General features: G+C 49.3%; 1 protein-coding gene across 1 annotated transcript; it reads left to right on the top strand.

Moving 5' to 3' along the window:
* The first annotated feature begins 5,049 nt into the window (after nt 1-5,049).
* Nucleotides 5,050-11,811, top strand: LOC132450263 (collagen alpha-1(I) chain-like). Its single transcript, XM_060042339.1, has 4 exons — nt 5,050-6,385; nt 7,898-8,113; nt 9,490-9,624; nt 11,019-11,811. The coding sequence occupies exons 1-4, from the start codon at nt 5,050-5,052 to the stop codon at nt 11,135-11,137; spliced, it is 1,806 nt and encodes a 601-aa protein (XP_059898322.1). The 3' UTR covers nt 11,138-11,811.
* Nucleotides 11,812-16,571: the final 4,760 nt, after the last annotated feature.

Raw genomic sequence — 16,571 nt, 5'->3', positions numbered from 1 at the left:
CAGGGTTAATATAGTGTCCTGAACGAACCTGTTTTATCTACATGCAGGTGGGCATACGTGCACGATAGCTCCAGTATGATCACCTACAACGGGCGCGTAAACTGGGAGGCATGGTGGACCAAACGGTCGCGCGTCAAACGACGTCAAAGCCCGGCCGTGGGGCAGCCTCCACGACGTCAAAGCCCGGCCGGGACCCTCCACCCGCGGCAGCCGCCCCACGGCGCCCGGGTGGACCAGCTCTCCACACTGGGCAGCCCCGGGTCGCCCCGGTGGGTGAGTCCACCTCACTCCCAGGAGGCGGTGTACACACGCTACGGTCATTGAGTAATACACATCGTTCTGAACCTGAGGCATGAGATCCATGGACGACTAGCGAGACGTCCGCGTTGGGGAAAGTATTGTTGTAAGTAACGTCCAACGAGCTTAATTCATGCGCATTACTAATAACATAAACAGCAGCTTACCGTGAAGGAGTGGAGCTGTAAAGTGAAGTTAGGAAGTCCGGGGATGCTTCAGTTGTTAGTTTAGCCCCACGGGATCAACGGACCCAGTTCAAGCGATCTGGACCAGTTCTCTGATGGTCTGGACCAGTGCTCTAGACGAACCGGGACCAGTAGCCTACTCTGACGAACCGGAGTAGTGCTCTGAGGATCCGAGGGGGGCTCGGTACCTGACGTTTGACTAAAGTCCGAGGCGCTATCCGTAAACGAGCTGCGAAACACGCTGAAGAAACTGGGAGCTCCCTTCCAGTACCGGTATAGATCAACCTCTCTCTCTCTCTCTCTCTCTCTCTCTCTCTCTCTCTCTCTCTCTCTCTCTCTCTCTCTCTCTCTCTCTCTCTCTCTCTCTCTCTCTCTCTCTCTCTCTCTCTCTCTCTCTCTCTCTCTCTCTCTCTCTCTCTCTCTCTCTCTCTCTCTCTCTCTCTCTCTCTCTCTCTCTCTCTCTCTCTCTCTCTCTGTACCCATCTCACTGAAGGCCTTGGAGATTGTTTTAGTCAGAACAAAATATTGAATTGCCTACACTTAAAACACTTCAACAATGTGGTTGACATTGTAAGTTCGACTACTAAAACAACAACATATAAACAATATATTTATATAAATAAATATATATATATATATATATATATATATATATATATATATATATATATATATATATATATATATATATATATATATATATATATATATATATATATACACACACACAATTATATATAAATAAATATATATATATCAATATAACACATGGCATTTGTACGACTATGCGTTAATTAAATTCATAATAGGCTCCTTATTGATATCCTAATAGATATACATGTATATTTTTTCATTTGCTAACCTGTATACGTCTATATTACAATTTTATATCTACTTAGACTTTATATTTAGAGAGTGCTTTCTGTGACGCTCAGGACGGGATAGTCAATGTGGCGCGAATTCCCCGTGCGCGAGCAGCCAGCCATGTCGTCATCGACCGTTCCATGTGTGCGTGACGTCCTACTCTTTAAACATTCGCACCGGTCAGACGCTGTGATCAACCCTATCGACCACGACGTTATTTATCAGGTAAAGTATAGTCAACCCGTTCATTTCGAAATCAATACGATCGAATATGTCAACAATAAGAGTTCAGGGCCGTAACGTTAGCAGTATTATAAAATGTTTGCCAAGCTACATAAAAAAAACGTTTGTCATGCTAGGTTAGCTAAGTCCAATTGTTTTATCTTCTGTCTCAAATCTGTATTAATGACAATAATAGATACATAAGAGGGGTATCAACTGTTAACTTTGTTTAGATATGCTTTCGGACTAATGTGTTTTATTATTCTAATTCATTGAACTTTAAAGGGGACCTATTATGCTTTTCACACACAAAAAACGATGTCGATTTTCGGGAAACTCTTCCTCTCATCTGGGCGCTTTCAGCCTTCTCTGTCAACGCTCCGTTTCGTCCTTCTCCGCCCCTTCGCCCCCCTCCTGCCAACCCAACTCCGTTGTGGTTGGTTACCTTCCTTGAAGCGCGCGCGCAGATTTGACCAGGCATATGGGGGCGTGGCAGGAGTACGTCTGCGTAAATGATTTCCCGGAAATGTGAACAAGTGAATCGCAAACGTTGTCCCGAGCATAGACATCTTATAGATAGACGGAGCATTGGCTGCTGGGACGCGAGAAATACGGCCGCCTTCTTGGAGTGGTCAACCGGGAGCAGAAACAGCAGCAGAAACAGGATGCCGGGCTGTTGTTCAGCGTATTCCTGCTCAAATCGGCGGACAATCCATAATAGGAATCGGGGGATTACTTTACACAAGCAAGATTTAACATTACCGTAGGTATTGGTATAATTAGTATCAAATAATAAAACACGCCAAACCATGTGGCCTTTATCATAGCTACACGTATGACAAAAAACCGCATGAAAATCAGTGGTATTCAGTGAGGTATGATTAATTAAATGCGCTGACAGTTCATTGCTCCAGCCAAACGGATTACACTGAGTGGAGCGGATGACCACTCCAAGATGGCGGCCCCGCGTCTCGTCAGCGCCAGTAGGCGGTAGCATTCGATGCTCCGTCTATCTATAAGATGTCTATGGTCCCGAGTGTTTAGCGCTCTGCACAGCCACCCCAGACTGTCAGCAGGGAATATGTCGAAATGCATGTACGTCATTATTTGACACTTTAGTATGGTTAAACATGACTATCAATCATTATAACAACGTATAGGTCATAAAAGTCGAAAAAGCATAATAGGTCCCCTTTAAAGCATTTCAATCCTTAGTAAATGAATTTGTTTTTGCAATGTGAGACATTGTTTTGATGAAACGTTGGAGGTGAAAATAAGGAAAGATACAAACATCTTAATGGCCGCTATTCATCAACGAAAGGCTGGTTCATTATTCCTTGTTGAAATATACTACAGACTGACAATAACGCTCCCATATACCTTCAGTATGTCTGAATATACTGTGAATATACTGTGGCTGTAGGTATACCTTCAGCCCTCACACACACCTTCCAACCCTGTGTTTAATCCCAGGTTGAGAGAATTCCCAGACATGGATAACGTCAGGACTACCGTTCTGCCCTCGGATCCGAAAAGACCTCGCCTGGACTGCATCACCACAGGGGACGAAGGCCGGCACCGCCCCTCGGAGATCCCCCCGTCGTGGGGGGCCGAGCGGGCCGAGTCACCGCGTGTAAACCCAGATCACGCTGCCCAACGCCACTCCGACGCTCCACAGCGGGTAGAATACAACAGAGGAGAGACATGTGAGGCAGGTGACTTCACCGCCGTCGTCGCTGACGCGTCCGCCTCAAGTCAGAGCGATTCGGGCGCGGCCTCCTCACACGCCGACGGGAGCGCCATGGCCGCCCGTTCCTCCTCGGGGGACGTCTCCTCGGCTCCCGGAGCGGGTGGAGGAGCAGAGGAGGACGAGCGTCGTCAAGACGACAGTATTGAGGAGGTGGCCTCCCCCTCCCGACGCGAGGAGGAGAGCCCGTCCGCTACGGCTCCGGTGTCGCTCCGCTCCGGAGCCGTAGCGGTACCCCGCCGCGTCACGCCGCTCACCTGGCCGGGCCCCGCCCCTTCGCCCGGGGGTGGCCCCGCCCCTTCGCCCTCAGGGGCGGGGCCACCCCCGGGCGAAGGGGCGGGGCCCGAGGGAGGAGGGGGACGCACCGGGGAGCCCCTCCAGATCCTGCTGCCTGGGGAGGTCGACGAGGTCGACGGTCGATGCGTCTACGGTGAGGCGGAGCAGAACGGTAGGAGTCGGCCATCGTTGGGAGGAGGAGGAGAGGGCGATGAGGAGGGAGACGGGCACAGGGTGAGGGAACGTCTCCCCCTGAAAGGGGGAGGAGGAGGAGAGGGGGAGGCCTCGGGTGGGGCGGCGCCTGCTGCCGATGTCGTCATGACGTCATCCCCTTCTGACCAGGAGGCCGTCCTCTACCGGCTCGGACAGAACAGCTGTGAAGAAGAGGAGAATGAAAGGATGTGTAATGCAAAGGCCTGGAGGGACACCTCAGAGGCTGAGCAGGGCTCCACTCGCCCCAGCCCCGCGGCAGCAGGCCGCATCGGGTCGCCGGTCGTTACCCATGATGCCTTGTTAGACACAATGGCCCCCGGTGCTGCTGCTACAAAGGCCGGCCCGCGCCCGGTAATTGATGACCCCCGGGGCGGAGAAGGTACGCACGGCACGCCGCACAAAATGGCTGACCAGGCATCAGGTGAGGCCTTGATGCCGGCTCAAATCCCTCAGGGGCGCTCGGAGGGGGCTAATGACACGGGGCCTTTCAGGGTAATTGACCCTGCCATCTGCAGCCAAGCTGGCGGGCTGGATGGAGAGAGAAGCAGTACCTGGCGGAGGGCTGCAGGTGTAGGATTATCATCGTCTGGGGGGCGGGAGCTAGCTCAAGGCACGGTGCTCGCTCCCATCCCAGAGAGTGTTGATGGCAGCCGGTCGGTGCCCGACACAAAAGAGATTCCCTCCTCCTCCTCCTCCTCCTCCTCCTCCTCCTCCTCCTCCTCCTCCTGCTCCTCCTCCGACCAGGCCTGCAGCTCAGAGGAGCTCACAGGAGAGACGCACGACACATGTCCATCAGCCACCGGAGAGATGTGCTTCTCCTTCTTCACTAACGGGTCACTTAACGAGACAAAGAGGGAGACGCATATGAGTGAGAGCGGCCGTGCGGTGGTCCCCCCCTGTCCGTCCTGTCCTGCTAACAGTCTGTGTGAGTCGTTTGAGCACATCCCCCCTGGAGGGGAAATAGAAGAACAGAGTCTCACCCCAGCTGGAGCATTAGGGGAACCCCAGGATCTCATTGAGTGGTCCCAGACCGGCCAAGACCTCCTTAATGCACAGATGGAAACCAAGATAACACAGAGACTATTAGTGAAAACTATTTGTTTTGAAGGGGAACAGCTGACTCCTGTTATCGACAGCCCAGATAAGATAAGACAGCACAGACTGACAGCTGCAACGAATCAACAGCCAAACGCTTCGTCTGTGGTCCCAGCGTCTGGGCTCGTCTCCGATTGGTTCAACGCCACGATGGGTGAAAGCTGCTACCAATCTCTAGTACTCCCCAGCCTCCAGCCTGAAGACGAACCGGGCACTGAAGCCTGTGTGCTCAGCAGCGCCCCCTCTGGCTACAGACCTGCTATTAACGTGATGGACATGATGGAACACCATCCCTCCCCCCAACGCACCGCTGCCGGCGTCCCCGGGCCTCAGCGCTGCACAACGCTCTCCATAACGTACGGACACAACGCCCTAATCCGAATCCCCCAGGAGCGCTTCCAGCCCTCCGCTCCTCCACCACCGTCTGCCCTGCCCACCCCCGACCGCGCGCCAGCGGCAGCCGACACGTTCCAGAAGATCCAGCTCTCGTCGTCGGATGATGATGAGGAGTGTGGTGGTGATGAAGGCCCGGGGCACAGCCCTGTCCTCACCGGCCCAGCGGAGCTGTGGGAATCATCCAGACGTCTGCTTCCCAGGGCACTGCCGGGGGCGCAGAGCCCCGGCCAGAGGGGGGGAGAGCCAGGGGCGCAGAGCCCCGGCCAGAGGGGGGGAGAGCCAGGGGCGCAGAGCCCCGGCCAGAGGGGGGGAGAGCCAGGGGCGCAGAGCCCCGGCCAGAGGGGGGGAGAGCCGGGGGCGCAGAGCCCCCGCCAGAGGGGGGGAGAGCCGGGGGCGCAGAGCCCCGGCCAGAGGGGGGGAGAGCCAGGGGCGCAGAGCCCCGGCCAGAGGGGGGGAGAGCCAGGGGCGCAGAGCCCCGGCCAGAGGGGGGGAGAGCCGGGGGCGCAGAGCCCCGGCCAGAGGGGGGGAGAGCCAGGGGCGCAGAGCCCCGGCCAGAGGGGGGGAGAGCCAGGGGCGCAGAGCCCCCGCCAGAGGGGGGGAGAGCCAGGGGCGCAGAGCCCCGGCCAGAGGGGGAGAGAGCCAGGGGCGCAGAGGGGGGAGACGGGGAGGAGATGTCTTGACAGCATCAACAGGCCCGGGGAAATCCCCCGTCGTGCCTCGACGGTATCTCCCGCCTGCAGGCCACCTGTCACTCAGCCCGTCCCCGCCCCCTGCCGGTTCTCCCGGGTCTTTAACAGCTGGTCCCCGGCCGCCGGCGGCGATGGCGGCGGTGATGGTTATGATGATGATGATGGTGAAGGTGAGGTCCCCCTGGCGGTCGAGACCTTCCAGGGGTTTGAGATGAAGCAGCAGTTCGACGAGGTCGTGCAGGAGCTTCAGCAGTTCTTTGAGATCGGGATGAGCGACCCGTTGGACTTGTCGTCGTCTGATTGGGGGTCGGTTCTGAACGGAGCGGAGGAGACTGGAGCGCCAGGCCCTGGAGGGGATCAGACGAGCCCTCTGATGGAGAGCCTCGGGGGGACGTCCTCAGGTAGACCACCAGGGTATCTCCATGTCTCCAAGCAGCACATGTTTTAATTCAGCCTTAGACAACCATTCTTTAGTCTTCTTCTGTTATCGTCGGACCAGATATATATATTTTTTATAGCTCAAAGTGACTTACAGTGAATTCATATCATGGTCGTTAATGAGAAGGGGAGCGCCTTGCTCAAGGATGCCCAAAGGTAGGCAGCAGGTGTGTGGGTTTGAACCCAGAACCTCTCCGATATGAGTCACAGCCACAAACTCCGAGAGTCTGAATTACAATAAATCGATTGAATAAATTTGCCAATCAGAACAGGAAACTAATCGTTGAATTTTTTTCGCAGAACATTTTTGGAGCAATGAGGTGAATATTTACTAACTAAAAATGTAAAAAACACCATAAAAAAAGCATATTCATGATTGAGAGTGGACAGTTAAGACAAAAAACAGTTAAAATTGTGTCAGAACATATTCACACGGTCTAGTGAGGCAGAAGTAGGATATCAAAGCTGTAGTCTTACACACCTTCCCCTCCCCTGCTAACTCCTTTAGAATAACGAATGCTTTGGTTCCCCCCAACTGTCAGCAGTGACATCACCAACAGACACCTTGTTATATTCCCACGTCAGCATAAATATTTATCATCCGGGCCGAGGCGCATTACTTATTCAAAATAAACAAAGATAACCTACTCCAGGGATGAAGATGATCTCACTTGTGGTTCCCAGTTAAACCAAAGCCTTCTGCCTCCTATCAGGTAAACAGGCAAAGGGCTGACGAGGCTAATCTAGTTGTAGAGTTGAACTTCCCCACCCCAGGCCTCACCTCAGAGGACATACGCCTCACCTCAGAGGTCCTGGTTCAATGCACTTTCAATCCCATCCCCTCGGCCCACCCCAGTTTCTTTACACCTCCGAAACATTAGGAGCCATTTGGGTATAGGAAAGTTATTGTCTGGCCATAGTTGAGCGAACGCTGTATCAATAGAATAGATTGCACTGTGTGATCTGTGCCCTCAAGATAGATTGAGTCACAACACCATCAACTATGGGCCTGCCCTCCAGGTCTGCCTTACAGCGGAATAGAATAACGCTCTGATTTCAGATATGGGGAGCAGAACAATAACCATATCAAAGCAATTTATACCCTTTGAAAGAAAGGCTATAATGGTGACAATTGACCGAAAGCCTCTGTCGCAATGCATTCATATCGGTGAATAAAAACCATTGCGTTTAATTGTCATCGAGTGTTTCATCCTCAAACCTAAAAAAGAGAAGAAAACACTTTCTAGCAATCTTTTTATATAAGTTTGTGATGCAGGATAGGGTCGTGGTCACCGAGGTACTGGTTTTGATGCCCAATGTCCACAAACCATTTGTAGGTTCTCCAACATGCGTCCAAAGTTCAACCTGCTCCATAATCTCCACTGCACGTGCTGAACCCAAGTTGCCTTACACAAGTGTCTCCTCAACAGGGAACAGTTAATCATCATCATCATCTTCTGAATGTTTCCTCGCAGACATTGAAGCAGCCATCTCCCTGAGAATGAAAGACAACGATGAAGACGGCAGGGGAGTCTGCGGCCTGATGGCTCATGGATGTTCTCCAGAACCAGTGGCCCCTCCTCAGGATACTGGGACCAGTGAGCCTGACCAGCAGGTCCCCCCCGCAGACTGGAGGCCGCCCTGCCTGGACGGGGAGGACTCAATGTACTCCGCAGGGGAGCACAGAGAAGGTACGTACACGGGAGGTTTCTCTAAACATCTCCACACAGAACACCTTCAGGCTCTAGCAACGGGGTTCAGATGTGCTAAAGGATCGCTGGGGAGATCTTAGGCTGTTTGAGGCCCGATGTTACCATACGATGGTGATACCTGATTGGCTGTTTGAGGCCCGATGTTACCATACGATGGTGATACCTGATTGGCTGTTTGAGGCCCGATGTTACCATACGATGGTGATACCTGATTGGCTGTTTGAGGCCCGATGTTACCATACGATGGTGATACCTGATTGGCTGTTTGAGGCCCGATGTTACCATACGATGGTGATACCTGATTGGCTGTTTGAGGCCCGATGTTACCATACGATGGTGATACCTGATTGGCTGTTTGAGGCCCGATGTTACCATACGATGGTGATACCTGATAGGCTGTTTGAGGCCCGATGTTACCATACGATGGTGATACCTGATTGGCTGTTTGAGGCCCGATGTTACCATACGATGGTGATACCTGATTGGCTGTTTGAGGCCCGATGTTACCATACGATGGTGATACCTGATTGGCTGTTTGAGGCCCGATGTTACCATACGATGGTGATACCTGATTGGCTGTTTGAGGCCCGATGTTACCATACGATGGTGATACCTGAATCATAATATGCAGGAACTTGGGACAAATGTCCATATCCAATACTTTTTTAGTATAGTTTCATTTTGAATCTTTGTATAAGGGTTATTATTCATGAGCACAAATGAACCTGGTGTCAGACTTCCAATACTGATATCAGTACATCCCTAGACACCCCCTTTATCATCCTACCCTTACCATTCACTTTAAGGTCAATCAATCGAACCCTTCCTTCATCCGAATAACTTACCAAAATGTAATATTAGTATACTAATAGATAAATACGATTGGGACCACGATACTGGCAGAGGTCGATAAAGACCACAGTGGGGAAAAAACACATGAGAAATTGCCTGTCAAAACAATTGGAAAGCAATGAGGTAATCCCTCAAATTCACAACTTTCAAAATGGGTGTCAGCCAAGGACAGAACCATAGACAGTTCCAGGAATGCATTTGGAGCATATTTGGAAGCGCTCTGTAATTCAAAATTCAAAGCCTCTTTTTGGAATCACAGTCAAATGTTAATGAAAATCAAAAATCATCTTTATTTATTTTTCAGGAGCTGGGAAAAGCTTTTTTATTTAAAGGCTAGCCATTTTAGGGAGTGTTCCAGAATGTGTTTGAGAAGGTCACACCAGCATTTCTATAGTGAATTTCATCACAGATGTCCAACTCTCAATTCCCTGTTTATAACCCCATGATACTATAGTTGAACTGTAACGCCATTAAATGTAAGAATACCATTTAATCATCTAAAGAGAATGAGAAAAAAGAAGACCACATCATCCATCGGGCAGTATCAGCAGTTCCTGAGTCCAGGGAGAAGAAAGAGAAAGAACTGGTGTGGAGCCCGTCCTTCCAGTCTCAGCTGTCAGGGATGCAGTACAGCCAACGTGAGTACCCCAATCATCGCCATGCCTAACGCTCATATCTTGCTGGTAATGTGCAGGTAATGTGCAGGTAAAGAAGAGGGCCTAGCCAATGCAATACTGGTTGCTACGTTCACAGTATCACAAATGAAATGAAATGGCTTGCTTTAATTATAGTATTGACATGTAGATATTGAAGCCCATGGGTGTACTGTGGTAAACGCTAGGACTGGACCCTAATGGTCCCTGTCATTGGATCGATAAAACAAATGTACCACCCACCAACCAAATGACCAAGAACAATTATAACCACTGCAGACGCCCCTGTAATCAATGGGACTTTGGATGTGGAGGGGGGAATCAGTGGCCTGTGCTCTCTATTCTGTTGGCTTAGTTGATCTTAGTTTGCTACTTACTGACTACGTACACCAGACAGACAGTGTGAAGCAGAATGTTACCGAAGAGGCCAGTTATTGACTTAATAACCAAATCGGAACTGACTTGGTAACAAACTAGTTAAGAATAACCTCAAATCAATCAGCATCAGTGTGTGTAGCATCTGGAAAAACAGACTCCTCTCCTCTCAGCCTTAAAGTTTTCCTACAAAAATATAGATTTCAAAGCATAACCAGCAAAAGAGCAATCTATAAATGAACATTAGACAGGCCATTTCAGTGTTTGAACCGGTGTCGGAGTCAATGCATTTGCAAGCTGTAGCGAAAACTAATTACCAGCAATGAGTTTCCCTTGGTTCTCATATCCTTTAGTATCGGACGGTTTCTCAATTTATGAAATAATAGAGCTGTTTCATACTGTCCAGGGGATCAGCTCATAGACTGAGTTCATTATTTCACATTATTTTGATTATCTTTCTGTTCTTCTGCAAGGGTTGGGATCTCTATGCTTCTGGTTTATCTCCCTTCACACGCCTATTGTTGAAGAAGTCTGATGTTGATATACTTTCTGAAAAGGATATTATAAAGTTGTAAACCTGTAGCAGTAATTCTGTAGCGGAGCATCTCTTGTTGGCTCTAGAGCATTTCATTGGCCCATTCAGACTGGGGCGACTCGGGCTCATGCTCAGAGGCATGGGGTCACAGTAGGGTGAATCACTCACCAAAGAGCGTGTATTAAGCGGTCTATATCTGCATGGCGAAGCTCTCAGTCGTGATGCTGGCCGAGCTGATGGATATGTTTTAGCGGAATGGGATAACAATCCTTTTTACCTGTAAACACAGCTGCATGTAAATGTATATTACGTAAATATAATGCTGTGCTAGGGGTAATGAAAGAAAAGCTTGGTGGGTAATATCCGCCATTTTGAAGTCCTCCGCCCATTCCGATACCAAACATTACAGTACAGATAGATGGATGTTACATAACGTTAATTAAAACTTGTGTTTTGTTGGCGGTTTCAGGACAGACCGATCCACACCGGAGACTGGAGCCACTGAAGACCTGTGCTCGGCCAATCAGGGTCGGGCTTTCAAAGCGTGCCAAGACCTCTCATCTGCACCGTAATCACCCCTACAAGTAAACAGAATGTGCACCAAAGACCCCACACCGATGTCCGTGAAGCTGAAGCTGAGAGGGAGTAGCAGTATCTCTTGTTCTTGTTGTGTTGATGTTCCAGATGGTTGAATTGGTTTCTGAATGCGTTCCTGCACATCTTATTGCAGCCTAGTTAATCGCTTGTTCAATATCAGTCACCATCAACGGTGATTCTACCCACTTCTAGAGTGCATTTCTTCACAACTACATGGTTTAACTGTTCAGTGGAAATGCAAATTCGACAATCTGAGAAAAAGGAGGTTTGCTCTGCTCTAGCGCTGATTATCTCCTAGGACTGCTACTTTTTGGCTTTCCCTTTTGGCCGTTTCCTTATGTTTTCATACAACTTGTGTGTGTTCAGTCAAATTTAAGTTATAATGACAAAATATGCTTGTTATTCACTATTTATATGCTGCTGTTGTGTGCAGTTTTAACCTATTTATACCTTACTGAAGGAATCGATTCCCATGTATTTATACCATATTATATCTGTATTTATTTACCATATTTGATTAGTATTTATTTGTCTGTGCAGCGTCACATTTGTCGCCATGTGTTGACTCTATTCAAACTGTTCTGTGTGGGAGTTTGCAATCAGGGCTGCGAATGTTATGTTATTGATGCGTTTGTTGATTCTTTCACCCAACCATTAAACTGATTGCTGATTGATTGCAACGCGTCCCCAGGTGTTTTTTTAAGTGTCGCGACCGGGAGTCAAATATAAAGAATGGCGCTCTGTTGCACACGTTTATCCCTCTCTGTCCTGAGGTCGTCCTCCCCAGCGTGTTTGGCGATTCATTATCCCCCGTACTGACATTCTTGTTCCGTCAGGAACCGCACACTTCAAACGCTTTTTTGTTAATGTCTCCCATCAGTCGGTGCTGGCTGCGTGCAGCAGGCCAGTGTGAGAAACATCCAGGCATGTCAAGAGAGAGTGTGTTGCCATGGAAACACAACATCTCGTCCACCGGCTCTCTGGCGCGCGGCACACGTCGGCTGCTTCAGGATTTTTTATTGTCTTTCACACACTCATGAAAATGACAGACCAATTAGTTTGTGAGTGCCAACGATTTTTTTAATTGTGTTGTGTGTTTTGTAGTGTGAAGGGAAACAAAGACGGCAGAAGTGTGTCTGAATTGGCCTTTTGATAGCGTCGCATCAAGCTACGAGAAGAACGTTAATTTTCTGTGACCACCAGCTGTGAGGCTGAACACAAGCCGTCTCTAATATACCTGTGACATCATGAGTAGGGCTGTCAATCCAGATGTCTGATGGACAGGACAGCTGCCCAATCACCTCCCTGGTGGACTCTACCAATTGGGAGTGTGCAATAGGACTCCAAGGTGGTTGCTTCTGATGTCACATAATATTCGATTTTTTAAAAGGTTTGTCCTCGCTAAATACTGTTTGACTGGAATGGGATCTCTGTGAACACTTGTGATGTTACAAGGTTGGATTGTTATTATTCTATTCGGAGATGACATATTGTCCCCCCAGGTGTGAGTGTGATTTGTCGTTACAAGCCGGTCTGAAAATTGACCTTCTCTGACATCACAAGTGGGCGTGTCCAGATTTTCTGATTATTAAACGGCTTGTAATCGCTAATCAAACTCACACGTGGTGGTGTAATGTTTGCCTTTAAGTTAGTACTAAACCACAACACGCTCTACCATTATTGTAAAGTGATTTCAGACAGGGGTGGTGATGGCTTATCACCATCAAAGCACATAACATTGTTTTTTTATCTGCCTTATCAGCTGGAATTGAAATATTCTTCTTATAATATTCTTGCATTTTTAAGGGAAACATTTGGCCAATCATTGTATAAACCATTGTTGTTGATGTAGGATTTGTATTGATTTTGAACAGATAAAAGGCAAAGTCCTGCGGTTATTGTAAAAAGGAATGCACCAGCCTGGAGCGTTATCGACCAATCGGAACCAAGTATTAGGCAGCGCTTTGATCTAATCCACCGTGATGCCTGCAGTGTTCCAGACCGTTAAGCAGTAACACAGGATTAAGTTCAGCATCCTCTTTCGGTTCACACCTTTTATTCTATTATTATTGTATAATTCATGCACAAATGCAAATGGCTCCAGTAACAGCCACCCTCTCATCCCCGGTGGTCTGAGCTCACCTGGCCCAGGATTACCACTGCTTTACTGCAGCCAGATGGGACATCTGTGAGGCTCAGTGTGGTGCTGTACAGAGAGCACACCATGCCGTGGGAGGGAAACAGTATCTCCAGCGTCCGCTGACACCTGGCAACGCCTCCTGCGCCCATGTCTCCCCGTCCGTGTTAGCCTTCGTCCACTGCACACGTGAACACACAATGCAGCCCATCGTGTCCTTGAGGCTCGACTTTGTATGCAACGAGACAACCCTGAAAAATGTCTTTCTTCACTTATACAATTCAATTCATCATGCATTAGTATTCTGTGGCTGATATTTGCTGTTTAATCAAGACCTGGGCGATAGCTTTGTTTGTTTTTAAGCTGGAGGAGGTCCACATTATTAGATAACAGATAATAACAAATGCAGATAATTAACACAGATGCATCTACATTTACGGACATGAGGAGAATATCTGAAATCTGGAAGGCAGGCGTAACTAACTGCAAACTGCATACTTAGTTATCTAGTAGGGAGGGGAACGAGCGGTGGAGGGCTGAGGGATGTGGGCGGTTAGCCCAGGCCCCAGCAGCCTGTCTCCTCCCTACAGGGAGCAGTCTCAGCTGGCCAGCCGTCTTGGTCTGTGAGTGGAAATCAAAGAGGAAAGAGAGCAGGCATGTCTTTGCGAAATTAAATTGGATTCTGAAGCGGTACATTCAATCTGCTCGTTTGATCACAAGAGCCTGTGAAAGATTAAGAGTTGTGGGACGCTTCGCCACGGTGTATATATTTTTCGGAAGACACATTAGCTATGTGTGAGTGATTCTTATTTGGACAGATTTGTATCTTTGGTTGAGCAGAGTTTAACATTAGCATGGCTAAGCTGTATTTTGGCGTTGGTGCAGAATTGTCATCTAATCTGATAAACACTTGATGATGGATATTCTCTGCTATTCGCCAAAGAACGTTTGCTTGGCAAAAGGATAAAAACGAGAAATATTTCACTAATGCCCCCTCAAGACCAAATCTCTAAGATTGAAACTGCATTATATAACCTAACACACTATTCCATCTCATTTGTTGTACCAAATCTTTTTATTCATAATTTTTAATCGTCAGCAAAGCATCCATCTCAAATGCTTTGCTCGTGTTCAAACTCAATTAGTGAAGAAGTAACAGCTTCTTTGGGGTTGCTGATATCTCAAAACGACATTCAGAGTCTGTATCTTACCTCTGCAATGTGACCTATTTGCAAGTTATTACATAGTTATTACATATAAACACGAATACTACATAGTTATGTTCAAACATTTGTTTGGTACATTTGACAAAACGTAGGAGGAGGATTTTACGTTTACATTTTGGGCATTTAGCAGAGTAGATTTGGTCCTTGGGGATTTAAATGGATTTGTGCGAAGAGGACCAAACGATGTGGACGGCGGAGGGGGATGGAGGGGAAGGCCTTATGGGCAGGGCCTAGGGAACACGCTGTGATCCATCTCATGTCACCGGTGGTCAAATGTTACGTGATTGGTTAATATGCTGGGCATCCGTGGGCCACTGGTGAAGGGCCGGTAACCGGAGGGTGGCCGGTTTGACTCCCGACCGGTAGGCAAAAATGTGGGCGTGGGGAGTAGTTGTGCAGCAGTCTCCTACGTCCTCATCCACGGATGAGGTGCCCTTGAGCAGGGCACCTGAGACCCCCGCCTGCTCCCCGGGTGCTGCACTGCGGCAGCCCACTGCTCCGGGAGGGCCGTGTGGCACCATGTGTGTGGACCTCTGACCGGTCACTCCTCTGAGTGGACCTCTGACCGGTCACTCCTCTGTGTGGACCTCTGACCGGTCACTCCTCTGTGTGGACCTCTGACCGGGTCACTCCTCTGTGTGGACCTCTGACCGGGTCACTCCTCTGTGTGGACCTCTGACCGGTCACTCCTCTGTGTGGACCTCTGACCGGTCACTCCTCTGGGTGGACCTCTGACCGGTCCCTCCTCTGGGTGGACCTCTGACCGGTCACTCCTCTGGGTGGACCTCTGACCGGTCACTCCTCTGTGTGGACCTCTGACCGGTCACTCCTCTGTGTGGACCTCTGACCGGTCACTCCTCTGGGTGTGTGTGTGTTCACCGGCTCCCGGATGGGTCAAAAGCAGACAAAGGATTTCCCCCTAAAGGGACCATAAAGGATAACTCAGCTTAATGCTACCTCTAGTGGTCAGGGTGTTTGACTCCCAGCCCGAAGGCTCTAGGATGGCAGAGCTCACAGACTTCATGGAGGCCTCCTGGAGCCAGATGACCCTGGGCCCTACCTGCTCATCGGTAGAGCAGGTAGGGCTCCTCCTGGAGCCAGATGACCCCCGGTCCTACCTGCTCATCAGTAGAGCAGGTAGGGCTCCTCCTGGAGCCAGATGACCCCCGGCCCTACCTGCTCATCAGTAGAGCAGGTAGGGCTCCTCCTGGAGCCAGATGACCCTGGGCCCTACCTGCTCTACTGATGAGCCCTACCTGCTCATCAGTAGAGCAGGTAGGGCTCCTCCTGGAGCCGGATGACCCTGGGCCCTACCTGCTCATCAGTAGAGCAGGTAGGGCTCCTCCTGGAGCCAGATGACCCTGGGCCCTACCTGCTCGTCAGTAGAAGCTGAATTCACTGTGAGTCGGTTTGGATAAGAACATGTAATGGTTTCATACTGTCGGGCTGGAGAATTACTTCTACATTGTCATTTCACAAAAAGGTCCATTCACATTTTATTAGAAAATTAACCTACAAGGTAAAACGAACATTGATTATTCAAATTATTGTGACTTTATTCTATCACTTTACTTCATGCATCCCAACACAATTATATTCTTTATCTGGGGAGTTGATACATCATAGAGACCTCATCAGAACCAAGATAGTTCTGTTACCAGAATACCCCAAACGGTGCGGTCCAGCGTCCCGCCAAAACAAAACAAACCCCATGCAACTGGTTTGTGTGTATCTATGTGTACCTCTCTGATCATTACGCAGCACTGCTCATGCACGCACAGCATTTCCCGATCAATAGCAATCAATGTGCCACAGTTCCACACCCATCCCATCGACTCAGACTATAAATACCAGGAGTCCTCTCGGCAGGGAGCCCGGCAGGCTCCCAGCCGACTGGAGTCAACAAAGGGTTCCACAGTTGAAGTTGAAGAGCCTTCATAGGGAAACTTTTAGATGGGGCTCTGGTTGTATTTTAGTATTGAGCCGTTGAGCGGAAGGCTTTCATCCAAAGCCTTTAGGACACCTGCTGGTAGACCGAACAGTGTGGACCTGTCCCTCCCGA

The sequence above is a fragment of the Gadus macrocephalus genome, chromosome 21 (assembly GCF_031168955.1).
Source record: "Gadus macrocephalus chromosome 21, ASM3116895v1".
Lineage (NCBI taxonomy): Eukaryota > Metazoa > Chordata > Actinopteri > Gadiformes > Gadidae > Gadus > Gadus macrocephalus.
The sequence above is the reverse complement of the archived record's forward strand: the minus strand, read 5'-3'. Positions and strand labels throughout refer to the sequence as shown.